Genomic DNA, 27,404 nt, shown 5'->3' with positions numbered 1-27,404 from the left:
CACTTGCGATCGCTACACAAAGCTAACTAAATTACCCCCAAGAACGGTAAGAGACATAGGACAACCAAAGGATATATAAGAAAGACAGGGCTGATGGTAAAGGATAGCTTGTTGAAACGAGAATGTCATTCAGTCGCGTCGATAAAAAAGCTAAGGCTATGCTTACCTCGGCTCGTTTTTTTTTTTTCGTCTTTTTCAGCCTTCGACACCCAAGCGGTCTCTTTAACTGAACATTTTTATGTTCTTCCACAGCTTTGCCAGTGAATTTGGTACCAGGGACATCATTTTCGGAGGGAATTGGTAGGTTTTGCTCTGTAAACTCTCCTCCTCCGTACACGATTTCCATTCATTTCCTATTAGGGACATAAGGGTGCGTGTCCCACCCTAGCAACAGTAGCTAATGTCATGAATATTGATGAAAGGAAGTGAGGTGTTGCTTGCGGTACGCCATTCAGAAATCCTCCTTGCACGCAACAACGCCATGCTCTCTAATGACAATAAATTCTCTATTACCATCAACAATGTACCGATATGTCCCTCCACTCAGGTTAAGAGTCTGGATGTCATCCTTGAGAGCATGCTCTCCTTCCGCTCCCATATCAACGACATCCCTAGATCAGCTTACTTCTATCCTTGCAATATTTCTCGCCTCCTCTCTTCTCTCACCTGCCATACCGCTTCCCCCCTTTTCTGTAGTCTAGTCACTTCCCGGCTCAATTACTGCATTCTTCGGTCTCCCAAATATGACCCTCCAGAAAGTGCAGCTCCCCCAAAACTCAGCAGCACGCCTCATCACTCGGACACCCACCAGTGACCACATCACCCCCATTCTCCGTCAACTTCACTGGCTCCCAGTCAAACAAAGAATCAACTGCAAGATCCTTGTCATTACCTTTAAAGCACTCCATGAGCTGGCCCTTCCCTACTTACGCAATCTCTTCTGTAATAACCGTTGTTATATTCTTTCTGATCATGTACATATTTGTAAATGGATGAAGTGTAACAACAAGTCAATGCATATTCTAGGACTTTTAATTATTTGTGAATTGCGCTTGAGGTAGCCACATCTATTTGCGAGACATGGTGACGGGAGGCGGGACTTTGATGTCCTGGCCCTTCTCCAGCCGCTTCTCGCACTCGATCAGGTAGTTGACGCCGTCCACCACCAGCTGTACCAGCTCCACCTGCGTGCGCGCCACAATGTAGTCACTGGTAGCCATCGACGTCATTAACCTAGCGTATTTTGGTGCGCCTCGAGCTTGACGCTCACCTCAGACTTGCCCAGACGGTCGTTGTTGGAAATGTCGAAAGTGTCGCCTGTGGCTGCCGTGTCCACGCCGCCTGTGCCCCTCTTCTGCAGACGCAGGTTGTTCAAGATCTTGGAGAAGCGTGGATCCTGTGCCAAGGAACCTCATTCACTTCCTGGAAATTTGGGGCCCTTTTAGCTTTGGCAATTCCTGTGTTACCTTGCTGAGTTTGGGGAGGCGCACATGCACGCCCGCCCTGAGGCCCGTGCCCAGGTTGGAGGGGCATGTGAGGATGTAGCCCAGGCGTTCGTTCCACATGAACTCCCAGCCCCTCTCCTGAATCAGGTGTTCCACCTGTAGAGGACGAGGTTGGTTTTTCAAATATCACCACAGCCTAGCGACAACTGACTAGAGATTGTTGTGCCCTATTGACTCTGCTTAGTGAAGGAATCTGACCTTCTAGCCAGATTGCCAGAATCATAGCAGCCAAACCGCCGGTCCCGCACTGGCACAGCTCCAACGACCCGGGCCGGCGGAGACCAAACTCTGCGTGTTCACCTTAGTCCAGTAGTTTTTAACTTAGGTTCGATCTAACCTCAGGGGTTCGGTGAGTAAGCCTCACGGGTTCGGTAAAGGTAAAGAAACGCAGAGCCCTAGTTTGTACGCTGACTAAATCTAGGCAAATTGGCATTTTAGACTAGGTTTTGGACTGATTTGCCCTCAATTTACAGGCTTTATTCCATTCCTTTCAAATGCTAGCCCTCTAACTAATGGGAGGAGAAATCGGTTTGTTCAGTGGAAGGTTAACAGGCACTTGGTATGAGGAAGTATAACAGACCTACAGACAGCGTGAACTGCATAGATTTATTTTTTTTTTTTTAAATTAACGTAATTTTACACCAGGAAAATAGTATGTGATACAGATTCTTAACTCTTTACAAGGTGATGATGCTGGAACTTTTGTTTGGTGCTGTTCCAGTGAGATTTACAAAAATGACTGCCTGAAGAAAACATCAAAATTCCCTCGGTCTTTGATGATATGGGGCTGCATGTCAGGCAAAGGCACTGGGGAAATGGCTGTGGTTAAATCTTCAATAAATTCACGTTTACATTGAAATGTTAGACAGCTATCTTATCCCTTCAATTGAAAATATGTTTGTAATTTTCCAAGATGACAATGCATCATGCCACAGAGCTAAAACTGTTAAACCATTCCTTGGAGAAAGACTCATCCAGTCAATGCCATGGCCTGCAAATAGCCCAGATTTCAACCCTATTGAAAATCTGTGGCGGAAATTGAAAAAAATGGTCCACAGCAAGGCTCTGACCTGCAAGGATGATCTGGCAATTGCAATCAAAGAGAGGTGGCACCAAATTGATGAAGAATACTCATCAAGTCCAAGCCTCAGAGACAGCAAGCTGTCATAAAAGCCAGAGGTGGTGCTACTAAATGCTACAGATGTGTTTTGGTTGTTATTTCTTTGTTTGTTTCTCATGATTCCATACCTTTTCCCTCAGAATGGAGTGATTCCATATATATTTCCTTGTACTTGCTCTATAAAAGTATCATTTACTGACCACCACAATGTTTTTATTCATTTCTTTTTAGTGTCCCTGAATGCTAAAGAGTTTGAACTAATTCATTATTTCTTCAAGCTTTTTCTCTGAGTTTGTTCTACATGATAAAATGTCTGAGTGAGTGCTTGTCCGAGACTGGTGATCCCATACTTTTTGCTAGGGATTGTTGATGTCTTGCCTATAACCTGGTAGTCAGTGTCAATCTTGCTCAGTCAGCTGCATGACACACGCATTGGGCTTCCGATGTCATGTAGCTCTTATGCCCTATGTCAAATATATTCTGCTGTTTTCCTTAAACTATGATATAAATGCTATTTATTTTATGTTGGGTACGTTAGAGTAATACAAAGAGTAAATACGAGAAAAGATACTATTCCCTGATTTATTGTAATAAGTGTGTTAGAGTAATACAAACAGTCGAACGGTAAATACAAGAGAAGATACTATTTCCTTCATTAGTAACAAGTGAATATTCAAAAGAGATTTTGCTCCGACATTGGTTTCACACAAAACATTTCCAGGATCTTCTTTAGGTCATGGCGCAAAAGTTGCGTACCTGCTTGAGTCCTCTGCAGAATCTCTCAAAGACCCTCTTCATGTTGCCCCCCTTCTCCATGGAAATGACTCTGGTGTGGTCCTCCTCGTTGATCCAGATCAGGAAGGTCTTCTCGTTGTTGTGCCTGCAGAGCAGCACGGAGGAGCTCAGCGCACAGTGCGAATAGGCGACGGAGAAGCAGAAAGGCAACGCGGGTCTACGCCGGGGGTACGGACAATCATGCGGCACTCAGCGTACGCGAGGCCTACCAGATGCCTCTGGCGTCCGGCCAGTCTCGCGCCATGAAGGCACATGTCAACAGGGGCGACACGGGCTTGTCAAACAGGAAGTGGTCCTACAGGTTGGATCAACGTGGAAGAACAAAACACTCGGTTTCACTTAAGGAGACATTGCGGGACGGAGGATGAGGGCAAGGGAGGGGAGGCCTGGTCGCAGACGCTACAAGGTCTCTAAATCCTAGCGTGTACGCTAGGTTCTTCTTTCTGGGATCTTCTTACCAGATGCCCCTGGCGTCAGGCCAGTCTCGGGCCATGAAAGCCGAGGTAAGTAAAGGAGACACAGGCTTGTCAAAGAGGAAGTGGTCCTGAGAGGAATCGCGGTGGGATTGGATCAAAACACAAAGATTACATTGTCACAAAGATTTACATTCAATTGAATGAAATGAACCAATGGTTGTGCTGCACGAGTTCTGCCTGGCAACAGGTCTACAGAAACTCATTAGCTACCATTGACAACAGATGTCCCTTTCATTTGACTGGGTCTGGGGAGGGGTAGGCAGCATCAGAGTGAATGCATAAATTAATCACAAAGTAGATTAAAGTATTCACAAGAATTAGTCAGCATATTAATCCATCAACTTTGACAATGAATTACAAAATAATTCTGTTGAACCCTCAACTCCATCAATTAATCGCTGCATTATTTGACAGCTTAATCTATTGTTAACCTATTCACTGCTAATGATCATGTTTCAGTGTTCGCAAAAGACTTCCAACCAAGGGCGTAGGTTTGCATGGGGAAGACTTAGCAACATTTTCTTTTATTTAACATTGGGGCGTCAACGGTTGCCCCCCATGAATTCTGCCTGACAACAAGGGACCCCAGAAATGTAACGGCTCTTACGTCAATGAGCTGCTGCTGTTCGCTCTCGGTCATCTCTCCCAGGCTGTAGTAGCGACCCGCCAGGTCCCCCTTGAGGCCGGCCAGCGCCGTGACAGCCACGCGCTCTACTTCGCGGCGTTCCGCCCGGCTACAGGCGGGCGGGAGGCTGAGACCGCGGATGCTACGACCCGTGCGCACTCGAGACGACAGCACGTAGTTTTCGTCAAACATGCCGTGAGTCAGCTGGCCCGAAAGATGAAACGAGAGTCAGGACCAGAGTTCGGTTTGGAGCGGGAGACGCGCAGGAAACATTCGCACCTTGGAGGCGTCCAGGTCAGTGGGGTGGGTCATGGTTCTAGGGTCGTAACCGTTGTGGCGGTCCATAATAATCGGGTCAAAGAGATCCGCAAACACCTGTAAGCAAATAACATCACACTATGAATTTAATTACACTCTTACTATTTTCAAAATAATTCAACTTAAGGGCCTTTATGATCTTGATTTAGTCATTCTGCTGAGAAACAAGTGACTCTCGAAATTGCCCACAGATTTTTTTTTTTTTTAACCAGTCCTGTTAGGCTGCTTGACACGGAGAATGGGAATCGGAGTGCCCTATAGGTCTGAACAGTTTTAATGATTCACATTGAGAGTATGACCTACTCCCATTGTGATCATTCAACATACCTTGCTAAGATGACAAAGCAGCGAACAGGAAGGGGTTACAGGGGAACAGAGAAAAAGAAAAACACAAGAAAAGAGAAGAAACACAACCACGAGAAATACAATGAACGCCTACACTAACTATGAATATGTTGGTGCTCTCGTCAGCTAGGTGTATTTCCAGTTGACAACATGTGGGGGGCCTGTTGAATAGGGAAAGAAGGGGAGGGAGAGTCCATAAGAAGTGATTGGGAGGGGTGGAGTGTACACAAATCAGCTCTGTGATCTAGAAACCAGCAATCGTGTGAATCCCTTGTGACTGTAAGTGTGGTTGTCTTAGCCCACACTTCCCTCTACTGGCTTTTATTGTTGTTACACTTCCTGTTTTTATGTGGCATGAGTTTAACCTTGGCAGGCTGGGTGTGGCAGAACTGGGAGTGCACCTGCAGCTCATGCCAATCAACACCGCTTATAAGGCGCGGCCTGGGCAGCAAGCAGGTGCCAGATGATTCCGCCAGTCACCATTGGTACATCGGCCAACTACGCCTGTAGTTTTTGATGATCGTTTATTGAACTCTTGACTAATCTTGTTTTTTTTGCCATCAGGACACCCATCCACCAAGCCCTCGCAGCCACAGTCACAGCCTGAGCTGTTCAATAAAAACCCTTCACTCCACTTCCGTTTCCTGGTCACACTTTGGTCCACATCGACTTTTCCAACTTTGCCCCAACAGTAAGCCCATCAGCAACCGACCTTACGCCACCCCATCGCCAATCCCGGCACCGGGGCCCCCCACCCGAGCACTCCCAATCACATCCAGCCTCCAGCCGTGCGCGAGCCCCACCAAACACGCGACAGCCAGCAGACAAGCAAAGATGCCGCGTAAGCACCACCCCAGGGCCACGGCCCCCACCCAGCCAGCCCGGGGAGGGTGGGCGGTCGGGGGAGGGGAGCCAGTGCAGCCCATCCCTCCTCTCGTAGCCCAGCAAGGGGGCCATCGTCACCCCCCCCGGAGCCAGTGTGGTCCCCCAGCCACCCGCGCCCCCATCAACCGGCCTTCAGGGATGGGAAGAGGGGACGCACCACCAACCCCCTGCCCACGAGCCACAGCTACATCCCCCCAACCGGCACGGGCCACCGAGCCCAGGGAAAGGCAGGGTCCCCCGCCGGAGCAGGTGACACCCAGCCGACACACTGGCGTCCAGCCAGGGACTCGCGACGGAGCGCAGGGCGGAAGCAAGAGAACGCCAAGTAGCCGCCGCAGGGCGATGCAAGATCGGAGCCCCGACCTACCCCCACTCCCGCAGCCGGCAGCCCAGGCAGAGGGGAGGGCCACGCCATAGAGAAAAAGTTTGGGACCCACCTACCACTCTATTACTGTGGCTACCAGGTCCCCGGTTGGCAGCCATTATCCAGCACCGTGGTGGGATTGTGTGGGGAGGGTAGTTCAATGTATGCATTAAAATAGGAACGCTCGGCCTGGGGCAGTGGGACTGCTGCATTGAATTTCTACCGAGCCACCCGTCCCACCGCCCTTTGCTGGAGCTCCCCTGTGGCTCACTAATAGATGTCCAATCCATTTGAAGTGGGAGGGTTGACAGCGAATGAACTAATGTTAAATCGCTTGACCCTCCCAGTTTCGATGGATTGGACGGCTATCGCCGTCAATGAGTTAAAATTGAAGTTGTTTTTGCCATGATTTCTGCCTAGCAACAAGTGACTCCAGAAACTGTGGGGCACAATAATCGTGAGTCTGTGAATTCTGCCTAGCAACAAAAACAAAACAGAACCTCATAGCTCTCCTCGTCACCCGCCACGCAGCCCACGGTCTTGATAAACGGGTGGCCGGGGTTATCCACGCCCGTTTGGATGCACTGGTCCAAGGTCCAGTTGTTGGGGGTGACCCTGTCCCGCAATTTGGCGTAAATAGCGGGCGTCAGCGCCGTCGCCATGCAGTTGTTGTGTTTACGCAGGTCAGGGAAGTCGGAGCTGCGAGAAAGCGCAGGTTTATTGCCGCAGATATCAAATGTGAAAACCCCTTTTTCTGATGGATGGATGGTAGTACTCACCTAGCAGGATAGAGCTTCTTCCTGGCCTCCGCTGCCAAAGAGCTACTGTCGCTCAACAGGAGGCCGGTCGCTAAAGTGCCCGCCCCCAAAGTGGCCAGCAGGGCGGCAGAGTTGCGGCCCGTCACCAGTCGCGTAAAAGAGTTAGCCATCTTTGACCTAACTTTGAGTCACCAGTCAATGGGAGGAGAGGAGCTGCTGGTACAAAGAAATACAGTTCAGCGGTGTCTTATAGATTACAGTATTCCAAATAGTCAATGCTCATCTTTTGATGCCATTGACAGTGCTAGATGTCCAATCCATTTGAACTGGGAAGAGTGAATGAACGCCCCTCCCAGTCCAAATGAATTGGACATCTTGCACCAGCAATGGCAGCCAATGAGTTAAAGGGAATATATGCTGTTTTTTTTCATTAATTCATTCATTTTCTGTGCCTCACAAGAAGGGCTGTCAACAGACTTGCAGAGGCCCGGGGAGAAGAGACCATTATAGGGCCCCCCCACCCCACCCCTGCCACTGGCTTGTCACAACAACATACACAGTACTTTTAACACTTTGCAAGCAATGACGATGATGATGTGACACAATAAAACAAACAATTTCCATCTATTGTTCCATGTAGGCTACAATACAGTACAACTGAGAGTGCTATGCCTGCCTGCTAAGCAACAAAACAGTACAACGAAACATCCTGTGCCTGCCCCTCCATATCCCTAAGGTTATCAAGCCCTTAAACAGTGATGCATCTAGATTTTTTGATAACAAAGTCAGTTATAACATCAGTGAAATCCAGTTTTTGAGCAAGCTCACGCTCAATGGAGAGCATGGCTAGGTTGTTAAGCCTGTCCTTATTTACGGAATGCTCGCTGTCCTCCAGCTACAGTCATTGGCAAAGACAAGAAAATGCATAGCTGTGAGCAGATATCATTCAGGGGCTCCTATGGTCCTGAGGCCCGGGGCTACATACACCCCCCAACCCCGTCAACGGGCTTGTAGCACCGTAAATGGCAGCCTAAATGAGTGCCCTATAAACGGTTCAATTTATTTAGCACTTTCTGTTCCCGTCAAATGGACTGGACGCCGTCAATGAGTTAAATGAGTGCTTTATAGGGTCCAATTCTAGAGGTCATAACCGGCTGATTCAAGCCAAAATTGCAGACTTCATTTTTTTGACAGGCATTTGACGAGAAGGTTATCAGAAGGCCGTTGCTTTAACACCTGCGGTATCCAAACCAGATTTACGTCTGCCCTCTAACGAGCTTAGCGGAATCCTCGGGACATGCTATTAGCTACCTAGCTAGGACGCCACTTTGCAGAAGGTCCTTTGCATTCGTCACTGCTATTACGCCGCTGTCATTTTCACCTCTATATTTATACGTCCTATTTTCAGCGGATCACAAGACCATAATGTGAGCCAAGAAAGACTAGATGAGGGCTTGTGGGTTCTGCTCACAGGATCGGAGGGCCGTGAGCCAATTTCCAGGACTTTCCGGGATAGAATGAGATGGTCAAAGAGTCAAAAGAGAAAGAAGTTGAGGACTTGATGGCTAAGTGGACTAAATAGTCTTAACACCCTGGCTAAATCCCCTCACGGCTGGTGAACTTTTACCTCCAGTTACTGTTGCCACAATACTAAAGTCTTTAACTCTATATCAATACTCAACTACTCGATAGTTTTCCAGAATTCATTATGAAATGTTATTTATGATATAATAATGAACAGGAGTTACCGGGAATGCCAAATGAAAAATGATCCTAAATTGACCCAAATTAAGCAGATATTGACCTGAAATAAATATGAAGTAAAAAAGAAACGCCCCAAACTCAACAGGAAGTGACCGATGAACAGGAAGTGACTTAAAAACAACTTGAAATCAACAGGAAATCATAGAAAATGTACAGGAAGTAACTCCAGAATGCCCTAAAATGTACTGAAAGTGACCCAAAATCAGCAAAAAGTGACCTGTAAGTGCCCTAAAATGAACAAGGAAGTTACCCAAAATTAACTCTTAGTAATTTAAACTGGCTGTAAATGACTGTGCTAGGTGTCCAATTCATTTTGACTGGGAGGACTAAAGTTAATTCACCCCCCTCCCACTCAAAATGAAAAGAAAAATGCAAAATTATCCTCCATTTCTTTCAATCAAATTCATCCAATGACAAAATCCTGGTGAAAAAACACCAATTCAAACCATGTGCAACAAATGGGGGAAGCGGGGGGCTGAAGTGTAATATTTGTGAATTAAAAAGTAACATTACCTTTGGCGATGCTGCTGTCCTTTCAAGTGGACCGTCTCCTCTTCCTAATGAGCTTTACGCACTCCCCTGATGCCATGTCCCGCCCTCTCACGCCCCGTTTCGACCAATCCTAAATTGACCGGCCATCTAAGTTTGACTTTTACGCACGTGCACGTTGCATAGTTATCAGGACTTTTTATTGGTTCCATGTTCATGGAAAATAAACAGTACAAAGACACATAATGTGCTAATATGAAATCATCAGTGAGGAAGAAATATCAAAAGTAGAAACCACCAAATCAATCTACAAGGTCATCAGAGGACAACATAGTGCAAAGGTGTTAATGCTCAACTAATATACTTCAAAAGAGAAAGTAGATATAACACAGAAATAAAATTAGATAAGCTCTTTGGCTGCCATTGGGGGTTGGCAGCGAATGAATGAATGTTCATTTGCCGCCACCCTCCAACTTCAAATAATTTGAATATCTATGAGTGAGGAAGTCAGTTCAATTCACAGCAGAAAGATGATAGGCAGTCACGTGTTTGGACATCTATTACCGTCAATGACAGCCAATGTGTTCATCAACAGGGAGTGACCTGTAAATACCCCCAAATCAACATCAAGTGACCCCCACATGCCCTTTACATTTATAAATGTAAAATATCTTGATTGTGATCTCACTTGTTGCTAGGCAAAATCCCAGCAGGGCCTAGAACGAAAAGTGGTATTTGCCATGTGGCAAAATCGATTTTGCCATGTGGCATTTTTTTTTGCCATGTGGCAAAATGGATTTTGCCATGTGGCATTTTTCTGCCATGTGGAAAAATGTGGCATTATTTTTTTGCCATGTGGCAAAATGGGGCACTTTTTTGCCATCTCCCAAAATTGATTTTGATATGTGCCATTGTTTTTTTTTTCTTTTTTGGTATGTGGCTTTTTTGGGGGGGTATATGCCCAAAAAATATACCATATACCCCAAAAAATGCCACATACCAAAATAACAAATTCCACAAACCAAAATCAATTTTGCCACATGGCAAAAAAATGCCACATGGCAAAATCCATTTTGCCACATGTCCCAAAAAAATGCCACATGGCAAAATCCATTTTGCCACATGGCCAAAAAAATGCCACATGGCAAAATCAATTTTGCCACATGGCAAAAAAATGCCACATGTCAAGATCAATTTTGCCCCCTGCAAATACCACTTTTGATGATGAAAATGGATTTTGCCATGTGGCATTTTTTTGCCATATGGCACAATTGATTTTGCCATGTGGCATTATTTTTTTGCCATGTGGCAAAATTGATTTTTTTTCCATGTGGCATTATTTTTTTGTCATGTGGCAAAATGGATTTTCCCATGTGTCAGAATTGATTTTGACATGTGGCTTTTTTTTTTTTTTTTTTTTTTTTTTTTTGGTATGTGGCTTTTTTTGGGGGGTACCCAAAATCCATTTTGCCACATGGCAAAAAAATGCAACATGGCAGAATCCATTTTGCCACATGGCAAATACCACTTTTGGTTCTCGCTGTCTCTCCAAAATCCTGTGCGCACATTAATTTCCGGAGTCACTTGTTGCTAGGGAGAATTCGTCAGGCACAAAGTTCTACATCAACTCTTTGGCTGCAATAGATTTCCAAACCGTGACCGTTACATGATTAAACATTTATCAGGTCAACGGCAGCCAATGTGTTAATCGACAGGAATTGACCAGTAAATTACCCAAAATCCATAGGAAGTGACCCGCATATGGCCTTCGGACTTCAAATGAAAAATCTCCTGATTATGTTTTCACTTGTGGCTAGGCAGAATTAATGGGAAACAAAGTTTTTTAACTCATTGGCTGCTATTGACGGCGACAGGCGTACAATCCATTGGAAATAGGAGGAATGAACAGACTTTCAATCACTGCCAGCCCTCTCAATTCAAAGTGCTGTGACTACTACCAAGGCCCTTTGAGCAGGCGGATGGGGCGCTAGCGGAGAGTTTGATGCCAGCAAGCTCCGCCCCTGGATTGGACATCTAGTAGAGATAAAGTTACATTTACAGCAGAAGGATGATTAACCACCACACGATTGGACATCTATCAATATCAATGGCAGCCAATGAATTGACAATATTATTAATGATAAATAATGTGTAGTCCATAATTGTTGTACCATGTAAAAAAATATATAAGACATTTCTCTTTTTAAAAATAATTTTAAAAAACAGCAAACTTTCTTTCAGTGTACAAAGGTTTTTTTACAAAAGCTAAGGTTTTTTGCCAACTATTTTAGTAGTATTTAAATGCATACATGTGCATTTGCTGTAGTTTAGTACAATACGTTTATAGCACGACCAGTTCCACTCTTTTTGTTCCTTTTTTTCCCGCGACTTCCACTTCCACAACCCCTCTGCCAGTCGCCGTTTCATCAGGGCGGGGAGCGTCTCTTGTTTTGCTTCCCGCCATTTTCAAACTCACTACGGTGAGGATTTGTTTCTCAAGTGTGTTAGGGACTGCAAAAACTTAAATTGGCCCACTCAACGCAGAATACTTTAAACATTGACCGACTGTTGAAGTGAGAGAAAACACCATGGTGAGATCAAAGGTGTCTGAGGCCTTCAGAAAGAAGATTGTAGATGCTTATGCCTCTGGTAAGGGGTTTCAAAAGAATATAAAATCAGCCATTCCACTGTCTGGAAAATAGTCTACAAGTGGAGGACATTCAAAACAACTGCCAACATGCTCAGGTTTGGCTGTCCAAGCAAGTTCACCCCGAGAGCAGACCGCAAGATGCTAAAAGTTTTCAAGTTTTCAAAATACCTAAAAGGTCATCACGGGACCTACAGCTGGGTCTTGCTACTGTTGATGTTAAAGTGCATGCCTCTACGATCAGAAACAGACTTCACAAGTTTAACCTACGTGGGAGGTGTGCTCTACAAGAAGAACGTGAAGGCCAGACTGAAGTTTGCCAGAGTAAATGTAGACAAAGACCAGGACTTCTGGAATAATTAATTATTTTGACACCAGAACAGAGGACCCAATACAGCATTCCAGGAAAAGAACCTCATACCAACTTTGAAGCATGGAGGTGGAAGTGTCATGGTGAAGGGAGAAAAACACTTGTGACCTTTTTATGACCTTTTTTTTGTGACCCGAACTGGATCCACATATATACAATAACTGCCTTTGAGAGTCTAACTGTGTATTTTGCTGCTAATATGTGCACACATTCTTTTGGGCTGACTGTACAACTTATCAGGTTATGCCCGCCACTTTGACGCTGTTTAGCTTGTAGCCATGGTAACTATGATACCTGATACAGTCTATCTGTTACTAAGAAAGTACAACGAGTAAACCAATCATATTTGGACACGAGACTCATACAACGAGTAAACCAATCCTATTTGGACATTACCATTTTTGGGCAGGCTAGTGTGTCTCCTGAGAGCAGGGGCTGACCACCTCTGTTCTCACGTGACATGTGCCAATAAGAGCTGGACATTTCCGGGCCACGCCAGAGTTTACGTTGGATTGACGGGTGGTCGCTCGGCTTTGGTTCCTAGGGTACTCGGACCTGGAGCGCATGGCTCTCCGCTCGTTGTCAACAGGTAGGAGCTTGATTCATTACCAAGGAACTCGTTGTGCTTTAACTGTGGCGTGGGGGTGTTAGCTTTGACAACTACATATGTAGCGCCACTGTTGTATTTTATTGTGTTTTTAACTGCATCGTGGGGGGTTTAGGCGCTATCAGTGACAATCTAGACCTAGCGCTGTGGTTATTCTGTGTTATGCTTGTTTTTTGCTTTCCTTTGTGGGATTGTAATCAATAAACTTCATTTATTTGCAATTTCTAATCAATAAACATTGTCTATTTCGCAAAAGTGTGCCTGTTGCTGACTCACTGCGAACCTTGAAATTTCGTAAAACACATGGTTTGGGGATGCTTTACTGCAGCAGGACCTGGCGAGCTCACCATCATAGAATCCACTATGAATTCTATCGTGTATCAGGGGGTGCTTGAGGAACATCTGTGAAAAAATTCAAGCTGAAGCGAAACTGGACCCTGCAACAAGACAATGACCCAAAACATACCAGTAAATCCACCAAGGACTGGCTGAAAAGAAATGGAGAGTCCTGGAATGGCTGAGTTAAAGCCCAAATCTTAATCCCATTGAGATTCTGTGGGGTGACTTGACACGGGCTGTACATGCAAGAATCCCCTCAAACATCTCACAGCTGACAGTATTCTGCGTTGAGGAGTGGGAAAAACTTTCTTCAGAAACGATGTTCAAGACTGGTAGACTGGTTTTCCTCAGTTAGAATATGCATTTTTTGTTGATATATTTGGTTAATTAAATGTTAATTGTTGTTGTTGTTTACCAGCAAGTAAATCACTTTGTTTTCCTGAGATAAAGAAAATCAAGATCAGACATCGATATGTGAACATTTCTTCATAAAGAACTGAATATTTCATGGGGTGTCCTAATTTTTTCACATGACTGTAACTGGGATGCCTGCATTTTACGAGCATGGGCTAAGCTACTAACGAAGCATATATATTCTAAATTAATTTTATTGCTGACACTGCGTGTTTTGCCCACCCTGCCACAAAAGTCAAACTCCGCCTATGGTTTTTACCAGTAGTAGTTCTCAGCAGATGTTTTTACTGCCTCATGCAGGATAATCTGCGTATTGCCTTGTTGACCAAACCAAACACTGAACAAAATGGCAGCTACACTTAGCCCAGGAGGATTACACAGGGCCCCTTCTTTGCCCCAATTTCAGAAAAATCCTAGAACCGCCACCGCACCCTCCAATGCGGTTTTGGAATCAGCACCTTTCAAATTAATTTTCTCGAGCCTCCGGGGTTGTGGAACCAATGCCAAGGCAAAGGCAGTCATCGGAAAGTAATGAAATAATAAAATAATAATAATTATGTGTATTTTTCGGCCATTCGGTTTTCGGCCAAGTGTTTCCAATATTCGGTTTCGGCCAAGAATTTTGGTTTCGGTACATCCCTAAAATTTACAATTCAGTAGGCACTTGAGATCTGACGGAATCGGGGGGAACTTTAGCTAAATTTTGACAAGATTACCGTAAATCATGCTATTATTGTGGAAAAAATGGTGACTGTGGGACTTTAAGGAGCATATTAAGTCTCTTGAACGCACATGGAGCGAAGAGACCCTCAAAATAACGGGCTAATCAGTGCCTGAATGTCAACTGACAATATGTAACCATAACAACCAGTAGAATTGCCTCCATTCGTCCCCACGTGACCGGACCCGTTGTTCTGTTTCTCTTTGCCAGCGCCGTTTGCTGGGCAGCGAGCCGTCAAAGCTTCACCTGATCCAAATTAGCAGGGATTAGGCTGGCTTCCGCTAACGGGCTAGCATAGGATGAGGCGGGGAGCTAGCCGCTCAGCATTAGCTTAGCCCGGCGGGAGGCGCGGCTCGATCTGTAGGGAGAGCTCGTACAGCGTGTCTTCATCCATCACTTGTGTCTTGTCTAGCAGGAAGTGGGTGACCTGCAGAATCGCAAAAGTCGTCAAGTAAAGGGATGCTGACAGCACAGTGCGAATAGAAAGCCAGCCAACCTTGGCCTGATGCTCGATCCTGTAGGGCGCTTGCTGGAATTGTCGGATCTCACGAATGATGTGACAGATCTGTCGGGGAGACAAAAAGCGCCTTGCTAGAACTCGCTTGAGCTGTCATCATACCTTATTCTGAAAGGACCATGGAGGAAAGGGAAGTGGAACCATCGACTATCAATTTTGGAGAGACAGCGAGAACCAAAAGTGGTAATTGCCATGTGGCAAAATGGACTTTGCCATGTGGCATTTTTTTTCCCCATGTGGCAAAATTGATTTTGCCATGTGGCTTTTTTTTTGCTATATGGCATTTTTTTTTTTTTGCTATTTGGCAAAATGGATTTTGCCATGTGGCAAAATGGATTTTGCCATGTGCCCTTTTTTTGCTATGTGGCATTTTTTTTCTATGTGGCATAATTGATTTTACCATGTGGCATTTTTTTCCCCATGTGGCAAAATGGATTTTGACATGTGTCATTTTATTTGCTCAGTGTCATTTTTTTGCAATGTGGCAAAATGGATTTAGCCATGTAGCAGTTTTTTTTTTTGCCATGTGGCAAAATGGATTTTGACATGTGTCATTTTTTTGCTATGTGGCATTTTTTCTTTGCGACTTGGCAAAAATGATTTTGCCATGTGGCGAAATTGATTTTGCCATGTGGCATTTTTTTCCCATGTGGCAAAATGGATTTTGCAATGTGGCAGTTTTTTATTGCCATGTGGCAAAATGGCTTTTGACACGTGTCATTTTATTTGCCAAGTGTCATTTTTTTGCAATGTGGCAAAATGGATTTAGCCATGTAGCAGTTCTTTTGCCATGTGGCTTTTTTTTTGCCATGTGGCAAAATGGATTTTGCCATGTGGCATTTTTTTTTTTTTTTTGCAATGTTGCAAAATGGATTTTGCAATGTGGCAGTTTTTTATTCCCATGTGGCAAAATGGATTTTGACATGTCATTTTATTTGCCAAGTTTCATGTAGCAGTTTTTTGCTATGTGGCAAAATGGATTTTGTCATGTGCCTTTTTTTTTTGGCAAAAATGATTTTGCGATGTGGCATAATGGATTTAGCCATGTAGCAATTTTTTTGCCATGTGGCATTTTTTTTACATGTGGCAAAATGGATTTTGCCATGTGCCATTTTTTTGCTATGTGGCAAAATTGATTTTGCCATGTGGCAGTTTTTTATTGCCATCTGGCAAAATGGATTTGGACATGTGTCATTTTATTTGCTAAGTGTCATTTTTTTGCCATGTGGCAAAATTGATTTCGCCAAAAATGTGTTTTTCTGCTCTTTAAAATGCCTTAAAAAGCCTTACTTGGGTGCCAGTTGAATGTCAATGCACTTTAATGGTAAGTCTATAGTAAAAAATCACAGCCACACATTTTTCTGCCATTTAAAATGAATGTTAAATTTGGATGTGTATAGCCGTCAATGGCATGCACGTGCATGACCTGCAAAAATGTCATATATCCCCAAAAAATGCCACATGGCAAAATCCATTTTGCCACATTGCAAAAAAATGCCACATGGCAAAATCTATTTTACCACATGGCAAAAAAATGCCACATGGCAAAATGCTCGACCTCACTTTAGCTGCCATCACACTTATTCTGAACGGACCACAGAGGAAAGGGAAGTGGAATACACACAGGAAGTAGTCGGACGGAAAGATTTGCAGCAGAAAAGACTGACCAAATTACTTTTGTCCTTTCTAATTTCTTCCTGTTTTTCTTTCCCGATTTAGAATTCCCCTCGAGAATGATGGGGGAAAAAAAAAACACTCATTTTTTACTTATTATTATAAATATTCTTGTAAGCTAACTTTTTTGCTGACAGCGCGTTTCGGGGACATCAACTTGTTGTGCCTCCCCTGCCCCAAAAGTCATATTTTTGCAAGCAATATGGTCCAAGTCCTAAAATATCTGTCAAAACAAGCATTGGTTGGATTAGGAGGACAAATATGGAATTAGCTCAATGTAGTTCAGACCTGACGCAAGAACCTTTGCTGCTGCTGTTGAGATTTTTGGGAATTAGGGTGACTGTTTGGGGATTTACCATCCTCATCTTGGAGAAGTTGACCAGGCCTTCCTCAGTGAAGTTGGGCGTGCCCTCCTCAATGAAGGCCAGATCGGTCAGGTACATGCCCAGGTATGGCACGCATGGTGGGTTGCAACTGCAAACACACATTTGCTCTTTTCATTCTTCTTTAGTGGTTTTACGGCTGTTGTCATGAGATGTATAGGTGCATTACCTAATACTAACCGACTAGTATGGCGTGCGGATCAAGTATCAACTATTACTGCCCCCTCTCCCACCCTGCCTCAAAGAAAATAAACGATATAAAATATTTTTTTTTACTTGCCAACTTTCCTCCGAATAACTACAGTGGTATGAAAAAGTATCTGAACCTTCGGGTATTTCTCACATTTCTGCCTAAAATCACCATCAAATGTGATCTGATCTTTGTCAAAATCACACAGATGAAAAAACAGTGTCTGCTATGACTAAAAACCACCCAAACATTTATAGGTTTTCATATTTTTATGAAGAAATTATGTAAACAATGACAGGAGGGGGAAAAACAAGCAAGTGAACCATCACATTTAATAATTTGTGACCCCACCCTATCCCCCCCTTTGACAGCGATAACTTCAACCATTCTTCTCTACAAAACTGCTGTAGTTCGGTCAGATTCCTGGGATGTCTGGCATGAATCGCTGTCTTTAGGTCATGCCACAGCATCTCAAAGGGGTTCAAGTCTGGACTTTGACTTGGCCACTACAGAACGTGTATTTTGTTTGTCTGAAACCATTCTGAAGTTTATTTACTTCTGTGTTTTGGATCACTGTCTTTTTGCAGCATCCATCCTCTGTTTAGCTTCAACTGTCTTACAGACAGCTCCAGGTTTTCCTGCAAAACATCTTGATAAACTTTTGAATTCGTTCTCCCATTAATGATTACAAGTTGTCCAGGCCCTGAGGCAGCCAAACAGCCCCAATCATGATGCTCCCTTCACCATGCTTCACGGTGGGAATGAGGTGTTGATGTTGGTGAACTGTTCCATTTTTCCTCCATACATGACATTGTGTCTTACTCCCACACAATTCAACTTTGGTTTCATCAGTCCACAAAATATTTTGCCAAAACTTCTGTGGAGTGTCCAAGTGCCTTTTTGCAAACATTAAACAAGCAACAATGTTTTTTTGGGACAGCAGTGGCTTCCTCCGTGGAGTCCTCCCATGAACACCATTCTTGGCCATAGTTTTACATATAGTTGATGTGAACTGTGCCAGTAATTTCTGTAAGTCTTTACCAGACATTCTAAGGTTCTTTTTTTCCTCTGAGTATTCTGCGCTGAACTCTTGGCGTCATCTTTGGTGGCCGGCCACTCCTTGGGAAAGAAGAAAATGTGCCAAACTCTCTCCATTTGCAGACATTGACTGTCGATTGAACATTCAGACTTTTAGAGAGGGTTTTGTATCCGTTCCCAATCAACAATCCTTGATCGCAGGTCTTCAGACTTTTGACCGAGCCATGATGCAAATCAGACAATGATTCTCATCAAGACAATTCTTACCAGGTGTGTGTTTTATAATGGGCAGGGCAGCTTTCAACCACTCATCAGTGATTGGGCACACACCTGACTGAAAATGTTTAGTAAAAATTGGTTTCAATTGCTCTTTAAGTGTTCTTAAACAGAGGGTTCTCTTACTTATTTTTCCCCCTTCTGTCATTGTTTGCATGTAGAGGTGTGCGAAATTTCCGTTTCTTAGATAATTTGCGATTCGGGCGTGGAAGATTAGAGAACGATTCACAAACATCCAAATTCCGATTACTGAATTATACCAGGTAAAGTGGAAGTAAAACACAGTAGGAGCGGTCTTTGGGACGCAATGAGGAACGGACCGAGAGTAAATAGCATGTTCAACTCATGCCGCTAGATAAAAAAACAATCATACCTGAATGCGGCTGACAGCCGCTACAAACAACGCCCAGTTGCTAGCTGCTACAAACATACGGCTACAGTAGATATCATATATATGTAGAACTAGATGCAAAATGACAGACGACGGCGGTGTTAGAACATGTATTATTGAACAGAGATGCGAAATGACAGACTTGCCGGTGTTAGTAAACAGCCGCCATCTTAAAGCAGTAGAAGGCTCTTTTGTAGCGAACCTAATTAACTTTTTATCTAAAATACTCCTAAATCGGCAAAGTCTTGTCTTGAATCTATCTTTAAATGATGAAACAGTTTTAAAACTTTGACATGTCAAAAGTAGACAGAAGGGAAATTATGGAATAACGGGAGCAATTTTAACAACTGTAACGGTTGATTCACAACATTAAATTAATTGAATGTAGTTTAAAGCTGCTGATACAGAATGGGGACTGGAGTATTTGATTTACTGTTATTTTTGTATATTTGTTTACTGTTATATGTTAACTTGATACTAAAATAGTAGTTTGGTTTAGCCTGAGAGGATTTTTGAACAATTTTGGAACGAATGTACAAAACATTTAAAAAAAAAAAAAGGAGGGGGGTGCATCAATAATCGTTTTATAATCGAATTGGAGCCTCTGAATCGTTAGTGCCCAAAGATTCCCAGCTATATTTGCATGCGATCCTCATTAAAACATGAAAACATATAAATGTTTGGGTGGTTTTACGTAAAGCAGTCACTGTTTTTTTCATCTGTGTGATTTTGACAAAGATCACATTTGATGGTGATTTTATGCGGAAATGTGAGAAATTCCAAAAGGTTCAGATACTTTTTCATACCACTGTATTTATAAAACTGAAAACGACTATTTTTTCATATTTCTTTCATTTCCGTTCTTAACTCATTGGCTGCCACTGACGGTACTAGACGTCCAACTCATTTGAAGTGGGAGAGCTGGTGACACATGAATGAATAAATCGACAGAATCGGACCTAAAATCAGTAGAAAGTGAAACATAAATGCCCTAAAATTCCATCAAGTGACCCAAAATCAACAAAAAATGACCCGGCAGTGCCCTAAATCAACAGGAAGATGGCGATTGATGCCCAATCCATTTGATGTGGGACGCTTGGCAGCGAACCAACATTCGCTTATTGGCTGACATCCTCCCAGTCTATATGGATCGGACGTCCACTTGTGACAAACTTATCTAAATTCACAGCAGATGTGTGATGATAGTACGCCCCGTGATTGGATGTCGGCCGAGACGGAGGTTTACTTTTTCAAGGTCTCTCGGAGGTTCTTGAAGCGTCCCTCGGACGAGACCGTCCTCTGCAGGCGATCCATCAACGCTTTTGTCTAGAATAGAGAGATTGGATCCCCTTTGAGTGAATGCTAACTTGGGCACCGTTCAAGTTGCGTGCGAGTGACCTGTTTGCAGACTTTGGCCCAGGTCTTCTTCAGACGGTAGACGGCGCTTCGGTTGAGCGCTGAGGTGATTTCCAGGACGCCGTTGTAGTTGTTGAGGCAGCGGCAGATGTCGGCCACCGCCAGCCACTTCTCGATGGCGCCGGCCCGAGAGCCTGCGTCGCTGTGTCTCATGATCTGCGAGGCCACCAGGTTGCTCATCTGATGGGAATAAAAAAAATTTTAAATTAATTTAAAAAAATTCTGGTTTAGTGTTTCTTTTTTTTTGTTATTTGTTATTTTTTGAAAATTTTGAAGTCCATTTACGTTGTTAAAGTGCTGACTGGTTTTCATAATGTAAGGTGTCTTCTCGGTTTTATCCACCTTCATCCAACCTTGACCAAGGAACTCCCTGCAACAAAATGAACTCTTTTAGTGTCATTGATGGAGTCCATTTGTGCGGCATCCAATCATGAGTCTGCTGTCAATTTCAGTAAGGTTTATGCCATCAACAGCAGCCAATGAGCTCAAATGGAACTTTATCTTCCATCATTTCTGTCTAGCAATCTGATTCTACCTAGCAACCATAAGCGGATTTTAAGGGGGGGGGGGCAGGCCCCCCCCTACTGGCTGAAAAGTGTCATTGCATGAAACTGACATTCCTATTTATTAAGGCTGTCAAAATTATCGCGTTAACGGGCAGTAATTAATTTTGTAAATTAATCACGTTAAAATATTTGACGCAATTAACGCACATGCCCTGCTCAAACAGATTTAAATGACAGTACAATGTAATGTCCGCTTGTTACTTGTTTTTTGGGTGTTTGGCGCCCTCTGCTGGTGCTTGGGTCCAACTGATTTTATGGGTTAGTACCATGAGTGAGCATGGTGTAATTATTGACATCAACAATGGCGAGCTACTAGTTTATTTTTAGATTGAAAATTTTACAAATTTTAATAAAACAAAAATATTAAGAGGGGTTTTAATATAAAATTTCTATAACTTGTAATAACATTTATCTTTTAAGAACTACAAGTCTTTCTATCCATGGATCGCTTTAACAGAATGTTAATGCCATCTTGCTGATTTATTGTTATAATAAACAAATACAGTACTTATGTACTGCATGTTGAATGTATATAGCCGTCTTGTGTCTTATCTTTCCATTCCAACAATAATTAACTGAAAAATATGGCATATTTATACATGGTTTGAATTGCGATTAATTACGATTAATTAATTTTTAAGCTGTAATTAACTTGATTAAAAATTTTAATCGTTTGACAGCCCTACTATATACATAAAAGTTGTAAAGCAATAAAACTGCAACAAAAATGAATGAAATGAACAAAAATATATATTTTTATTATTGTTATTATTTTTCGAACAGATCATGCGACTAGCACCTTAGACTGTCATTTGCTTTGCATATAATTCCCCCCCAAAAAAAATAGGGGGGGGGGGGGCAGTTTTACTTTTCAAATGATTTTTTTTTTTTGGATTGAAAATATTTTTTCTTATTGAAGCAACTTTTTGGGGGGATCGAATGATTTAGACGCAAATGTCCCAAACACAAAAAGGATTGCTTTAATCAAAGAAAACTTTTTCAATGAAAACTTAGTGTTCAAATGCAAATTTTTCAATCTCAAGTATTTTTTCGCATTCAAAAACGTTTTATATGATTGACATTTTTCTTCTTCTTTTTTTTTGATTGAAGTGATTTTTCTTTTTGAAAATGTTTTTTAAGCAACTTATTTTTTGATTGAAAAATAAAGACAAAAACATCCTAAACGTCAAAAAAGTTGCTTCAATCAACCGATCAATCAATCAATCAATCAAAAAAAAATCATTAAGGGAAAAATAGCTTTCACGCGCATTTTTTTGAGTTTTTTTTTTTCCAAACACAATTTTTTTTTTTTGATTGAAGCGACTTTTTAAAAAATTGATAATACATATTTTAATTGAATAATAAAGACAAAAATCTACCTCCATATGGCTCCGCCGAGTGGATACAATTTTTGACTGGGGTAACTACATTGGCACAACACCGGCGGGTGTACCATATTCATTGGATGACGATCTTGGCGAAAAGTCACATTTTTTGGTGATTTTATGCAGAAATGTGAGAAATCCCAAAAAGTCCACTGTATATATAAAATTATCAGTCTTAGCTGTTTGTGAAGTTTTGTGCTTGTACGTGAAGGAAAAGAGTTGATTTATCCATGTTACAGGTTGTTTTATTCTTACAACGAACTGGAGATGATGACACAGAATTCAGGAATAAAAAAGAACAAAGACTTTACACTTAAAGACAGACAAACAGAAAAGACAAGACATTAATGGTACCAGCAGACAAAGCAAACGTCTCCAGCCTCCCCCTGCATAGCCTTTTTCCTCCCTTCTCACTTGGGAGGGTCTCTTGCTTGGAATGTACAACCCCCTGCCCTGATCAAATTACATACACTGTTAAGAAGACAAAAGGGGCCTGTGTGAATATGTTAGAAAAGTATGTGGCATTTTACACGTGTGATTATTGTGAACAAATGGAAATATATTTCTACATACGCTACATTCACTTACATCCTGTGCAACTCCTGGAGGCTAAGCCCCGCCCCCCTCCCGTTCTTAAAACCTAGTGACGCCCCTGCATTTATCACAGTCAATGGATGTTTTTAACCCTTTATAGTGCACTCATTGAACTCATTGGCTGCCGCTGATGGCACAAGACGTCCAATCAATTTCAAGTGGGAGCGCTGCCACTCTCCCAGTTCATACTGGAGTAGTTGCTGACCTAAAGTGGCATCATTGTCAATGAGCACGAGGGGGGAGCAGACTAAATACTGTAAAGAAGTGCTGCCGTGCATTTTCTTACTCGTAAGGAATGCTCCTAAATACAATGTGGTCCAGTAAGGTGATCTGCTCGGCCAACTCCATCGCGGACAGAGACTCCAAACACTCGGCTTTCGGGCTCTCCGCCTACACGGCCGCCAAATAGTGAGACTCGCCTCCTCTGGACTTTGAACTTTTCTTTCCTTACCGCAATGAAGTGAAGAAGCGGGCAACTCTTCTGTACGTCACAAGAAGATATTTTGAGTGATGAACTTAACTCAAATGTGTGCGCCTCAAAGATGCCTTTAAGTACCATTTGTAGAATGTCCTCGATCTTCAGCTGAGCGTCGTCTTGTTCTTCTTGGCAGAGAGCGCTGCGTGACCAAAACGACTTTGGTCACATTGTGTCCACAAAAGCGCAGCCGGAAGCCGGCTCACCTGAGAATATTGGTGGTGGCTTTCCTTTCCTGTGGCAGAAGGTCAGGATCTCGCAGAACTTCCTCCAGGAGGCTGACTACGCCCACCTTCAGCTCGCTGTTGCTCTCAAAGTCCTGATTTGAAACAGAGATGGAAATAATCTTGACAAGGATGGACCAGGCTCTAATCCATTCGGACTGATGGACGTCCAATGAAAATTTGGATGTTTATCGCCATCAATGAATTTGCTCTTGCTCTCAATTATTCGGCTATTTTAATACAGGTAGTCCCCGAGTTACGAACGAATTCCGTGCCCTACGCTGGCAACGTAATCGAAATAAACCCTTTACAATTTCAAAATAACTATCCAAAAACTCCCAAAAGTATTGTATTTTGTTTAATAGTGGAGAATACACTGCCCTCTGGTGGCAGCGTTGGGTCTGGCTTGACTGTCGTTCAATATTGCTTGCATACAGGAGCACTCAGACGTCTGACATGGGTGAAGGATAGCTGCGCTCTGGTTCATAAGGATAAGTTACTTCAGCTAACACTGTATTTCTGGACTATAAGCCGCTACTTGTTTCGCACCGTTTCTACCCTGTGGCTATTATAAGGAGGCAGCTTATTCGTGGACTGATGAAAAGGAATGGACGTCGTCTACTGCCATCAATGACACTGAAAGATGTCGGATTGACCTGCGAGTGTTTGGAGACCCAATGTCGCAGCACGTTGAGAACTCTGTTGGTGGCGGCCCTGCGGATGATGAACTCTTTGTCGCACAACTTGTCCGGTGAGCTTCCCGGAGCTGGAAAAGGGAAACTCTTTTGAAGCAACTTTTCATAAACAGCAAAAACCTTCTGGCGTAAACTTACTCTGGGAGCCGCTGTGCCCGGCGGCGGCGGTGGCGATGGCGAAGGCGGACGCTGGCGACACGGCACAGCGGGAGTTCTCTGACGATGACGCTACGAGACAACATGGTGAATGATGGCCAGCCAAACTTTAATTACCTTTATTTTCGATTGGTCGCCAATTATTTTTGCTACGAGTTGACTCGTCGGCCCATAAATTGATTACATGTTCATGAAGGTTCTTATTCTCTGCCATCAATGGAAATAGATGTCCAAGAGGGAAGCCAGGAAAGATTAGGGTATGATAGGGCAGGGCATAGACTTCATAATGTATTGACGGCTCAGATCGGTCATGCACTGCACCTCGCATTCAAGTAGGGGGCCGCCCACATCAAGAGGAGCTATTCACAAACACACGCACGGAGCGATCTAATGTTGAAAAATTATGAAAGCTGTACCGCATACAAACAGGAAGGATTGTTTCATGAGTGATTTGTTCAAGGATTCAAGGTAATTATTATATTTTTGCATGCATTTTGAAACGTTGTGAAAAAAATCAATGGGAGAAATTAGCCGCTACTGCATTGGCATCATAGTTGGCAATATTTACGTAAAATAAACGCTAACCACACTTTTTTTTTCTGCTTTTAACCAAGAATCGAGACTGTTTTACATCCATATCTATAAAGAATTCGGGGATTTAAACATTTATTTACAAGAATTTGACCGGAAAAGCTCTGTTGACATCAGGCGGCCGCTAGCTACATTCGCTGACAGACCAGCATTGTACTTCAACATATTTACGTCAAATAAATGCTAACTGCATGTTTTTTTTTTTTTTTTGCTTTTAACCAGGAATCGAGTCTGTTTTACGTCCATATCTATGAAGAATTCAGAAATTTAAGCATTTGTTCACAAGAATTTTCACCGGAAAAGCTCTGTTTACATCAGGCGGCCGCTAGCTACATTGACTAACAGATCAGCATTGTACTTCGACGAATTTACGCAAAATAAACGCTAACTGCACGTTTTATTTGGCTTTTAACCAAGAATTCAGGCTGTTTCATGTCCATATCTATAAAGAATTCAGGGATTTAAGCATTTATTCACCAAAATTTTCACAGAAAAAGCTGTTTACATCAGGCGCCAGCTAGCTACATTCACTAACAGACTAGTGTTGTAGTTTGACATATTTACGTAAAATAAACGCTAACTGCGCGTTTTTGTCGTTGTTGCTTTTAACCAGGAATCAAGACTGTTTTATATCCATATCTATGAAGAATTCAGGAATTTAAGCATGTATTCAGAAGAATTTTCCCCGGAAAAGCTCTGTTGACATCAGGCGGCTAGCTACATTGACTAACAGACTAGCATTGTATTTCGACATATTTACGTAAAATAAACGCTAACTGCACGTTTTTTTTTTTTTACTTTAACAAAAAATCAAGACTGTTTTACGTCCATATCTATGAAGAACTCGAGGATTTAAGCATTTAATCACAAGCGGAAAAGCTCTGTTTACATCAGGCGGCCGCTGGCTACATTCACTAACAAACTAGTATTGTACTTCGACATATTTGCGCAAAAGAAATTTTAAATGCACGTTTTTTTTTTTTTTTTTTGCTTTTACTGTTTTACGTCCATATCTTTGAAGAACTCGAGGATTTAAGCATTTAATCACAAGAATTTTCACTGAAAAAGCTCTGTTTACATTAGGCGGCTGCTAGCTACATTCACTAACGGACCAGCATTGTACTTTGACGTATTTACATAAAATAAACGCTAACTTCAGTGTTGTTTTGCTTTTAACCAAGAATCGAGACTGTTTTATGTCCATATCTATAAAGAATTTGGGGATTTAAGCATTTATTCACAAGAATTTTCAACGAAAACGCTCTTTGTCTGTGATTCGACTCATTCCAGCTTTGACGGCCTGGCCAACAATGCAGGCCCCCTATTTATCGGCCCCCGCGCCCCGTCAATACATTATGAAGTCTATGGGCAGGTTAAGTGAGAAAACTAATTCTTGGCCATTGATAGAGATAGATGTCCAATCCATTTTCACCAGCCCCTCCCACTTCAAATGGATTGGACACATAGTGCTATTAATGGCAGCCAATGAGGAAAATGCAAAAATACGACTATCAAGAGTAGTGCAAATTTCAATTTACCCCATGTGCAAAACAACTATATAACCAAGTATTTATAATATTGTATTCAGATACATTTCAGGATGGATACTTTTGACAACTTTATGTAACTTTGGCAGCCCTAACCAGTGCCGGGCGAGCGATACCTCCTGCCGGGCGGTAGCGCAGATGTCTAGGTGTGGATGGTGAGCGGCACGGTGACACGTCCCCTGAGCTGTTGCCGCTGTGGACGGAGGGCGATTCTGGAATAAATTTGTCCAAAGACACTGTCTCCAGTACAGCTGGTGGAGGAAAAAGAAAAATCAGGCTGATATTGCTCACTGCGACCACCACGTTATCTCACCCCTGCGGATGCTTCTCCTGATTTTCCCGCAAAAAGCGTCGATACGAGGCAGTTCCCCGCCATCCTCGACTCCCGGGCTGAGTTCGGGCGAGCTGGGCCCCTGACCGAAATCCGGGGGGGCCTTGGCAATCGGCGGTGGCGAGGAAGAGAACCCAAAGAGCGTCCTGGCGCCGTACGGCGGCGGCGAGGACGAGGCGGACCACGGATCCGCCGCTTTGGGGCCGTGCACGGGTGAGCTGAGGGACAATTTGCGGCCGTGGACAGGTGAGGACGTGCGCGACGGCAGCGACAGCGGTGGCGGCGAAGAGAACTTGCGACACAGGCGCGGTGATTTGTTGTTCAGCGGATCGGCGCCCCACGAACCTTGATTGGCGGCGAAGAACAGCTCCAGGGACCTGGGGGGGACGCCACATGCAGCCGCTGTCACGGGA

The 27,404-nt window shown here is 43.3% G+C and overlaps 2 protein-coding genes across 7 annotated transcripts in view; both read right to left on the bottom strand.

The window, feature by feature from the left end:
• Window positions 1-726: 726 nt before the first annotated feature.
• On the bottom strand, window positions 727-9,507 carry ckmt2a (creatine kinase, mitochondrial 2a (sarcomeric)). 2 transcript variants are annotated; one of them, XM_057819641.1, is made up of 10 exons: window positions 9,469-9,507; window positions 7,213-7,404; window positions 6,934-7,132; window positions 4,801-4,896; window positions 4,504-4,725; window positions 3,630-3,715; window positions 3,382-3,505; window positions 1,467-1,601; window positions 1,271-1,396; window positions 727-1,184 (listed from the first exon to the last, which is right to left on the bottom strand). In XM_057819641.1, the coding sequence occupies exons 2-10, from the start codon at window positions 7,359-7,361 to the stop codon at window positions 1,068-1,070; spliced, it is 1,254 nt and encodes a 417-aa protein (XP_057675624.1). In that variant the 5' UTR covers window positions 7,362-7,404; window positions 9,469-9,507; the 3' UTR covers window positions 727-1,067. The 2 variants fall into 2 exon arrangements, with proteins under 2 accessions (XP_057675624.1, XP_057675623.1); XM_057819640.1 differs by lacking the exon at window positions 3,630-3,715 and adding an exon at window positions 3,879-3,964 and having other exon boundaries at window positions 732-1,184.
• A 141-nt stretch (window positions 9,508-9,648) lies between these two features.
• The window catches only part of LOC130905870 (ras-specific guanine nucleotide-releasing factor 2-like), a 59,648-nt gene continuing 41,892 nt past the window's right edge, over window positions 9,649-27,404 (bottom strand). For all 5 annotated transcript variants that reach the window (XM_057819618.1, XM_057819619.1, XM_057819620.1 and 2 more), the window contains 14 exons: window positions 26,974-27,368; window positions 26,777-26,911; window positions 24,505-24,594; window positions 24,328-24,437; window positions 23,654-23,766; window positions 23,529-23,589; window positions 23,424-23,453; window positions 23,259-23,362; window positions 20,713-20,797; window positions 20,410-20,607; window positions 20,258-20,337; window positions 17,090-17,207; window positions 15,039-15,107; window positions 9,649-14,969 (listed from right to left, as the gene is read on the bottom strand). In XM_057819618.1, coding sequence (XP_057675601.1) covers window positions 14,874-14,969; window positions 15,039-15,107; window positions 17,090-17,207; window positions 20,258-20,337; window positions 20,410-20,607; window positions 20,713-20,797; window positions 23,259-23,362; window positions 23,424-23,453; window positions 23,529-23,589; window positions 23,654-23,766; window positions 24,328-24,437; window positions 24,505-24,594; window positions 26,777-26,911; window positions 26,974-27,368 — 1,684 coding nt within the window. In that variant the 3' untranslated portion in view covers window positions 9,649-14,873. The remainder of the gene's footprint in view (window positions 14,970-15,038; window positions 15,108-17,089; window positions 17,208-20,257; window positions 20,338-20,409; window positions 20,608-20,712; window positions 20,798-23,258; window positions 23,363-23,423; window positions 23,454-23,528; window positions 23,590-23,653; window positions 23,767-24,327; window positions 24,438-24,504; window positions 24,595-26,776; window positions 26,912-26,973; window positions 27,369-27,404) is intronic.

The sequence above is a fragment of the Corythoichthys intestinalis genome, chromosome 17 (assembly GCF_030265065.1).
Source record: "Corythoichthys intestinalis isolate RoL2023-P3 chromosome 17, ASM3026506v1, whole genome shotgun sequence".
Classification (NCBI taxonomy): Eukaryota; Metazoa; Chordata; class Actinopteri; order Syngnathiformes; family Syngnathidae; genus Corythoichthys; species Corythoichthys intestinalis.
This window is presented reverse-complemented; position numbering and strand designations above follow the sequence as displayed.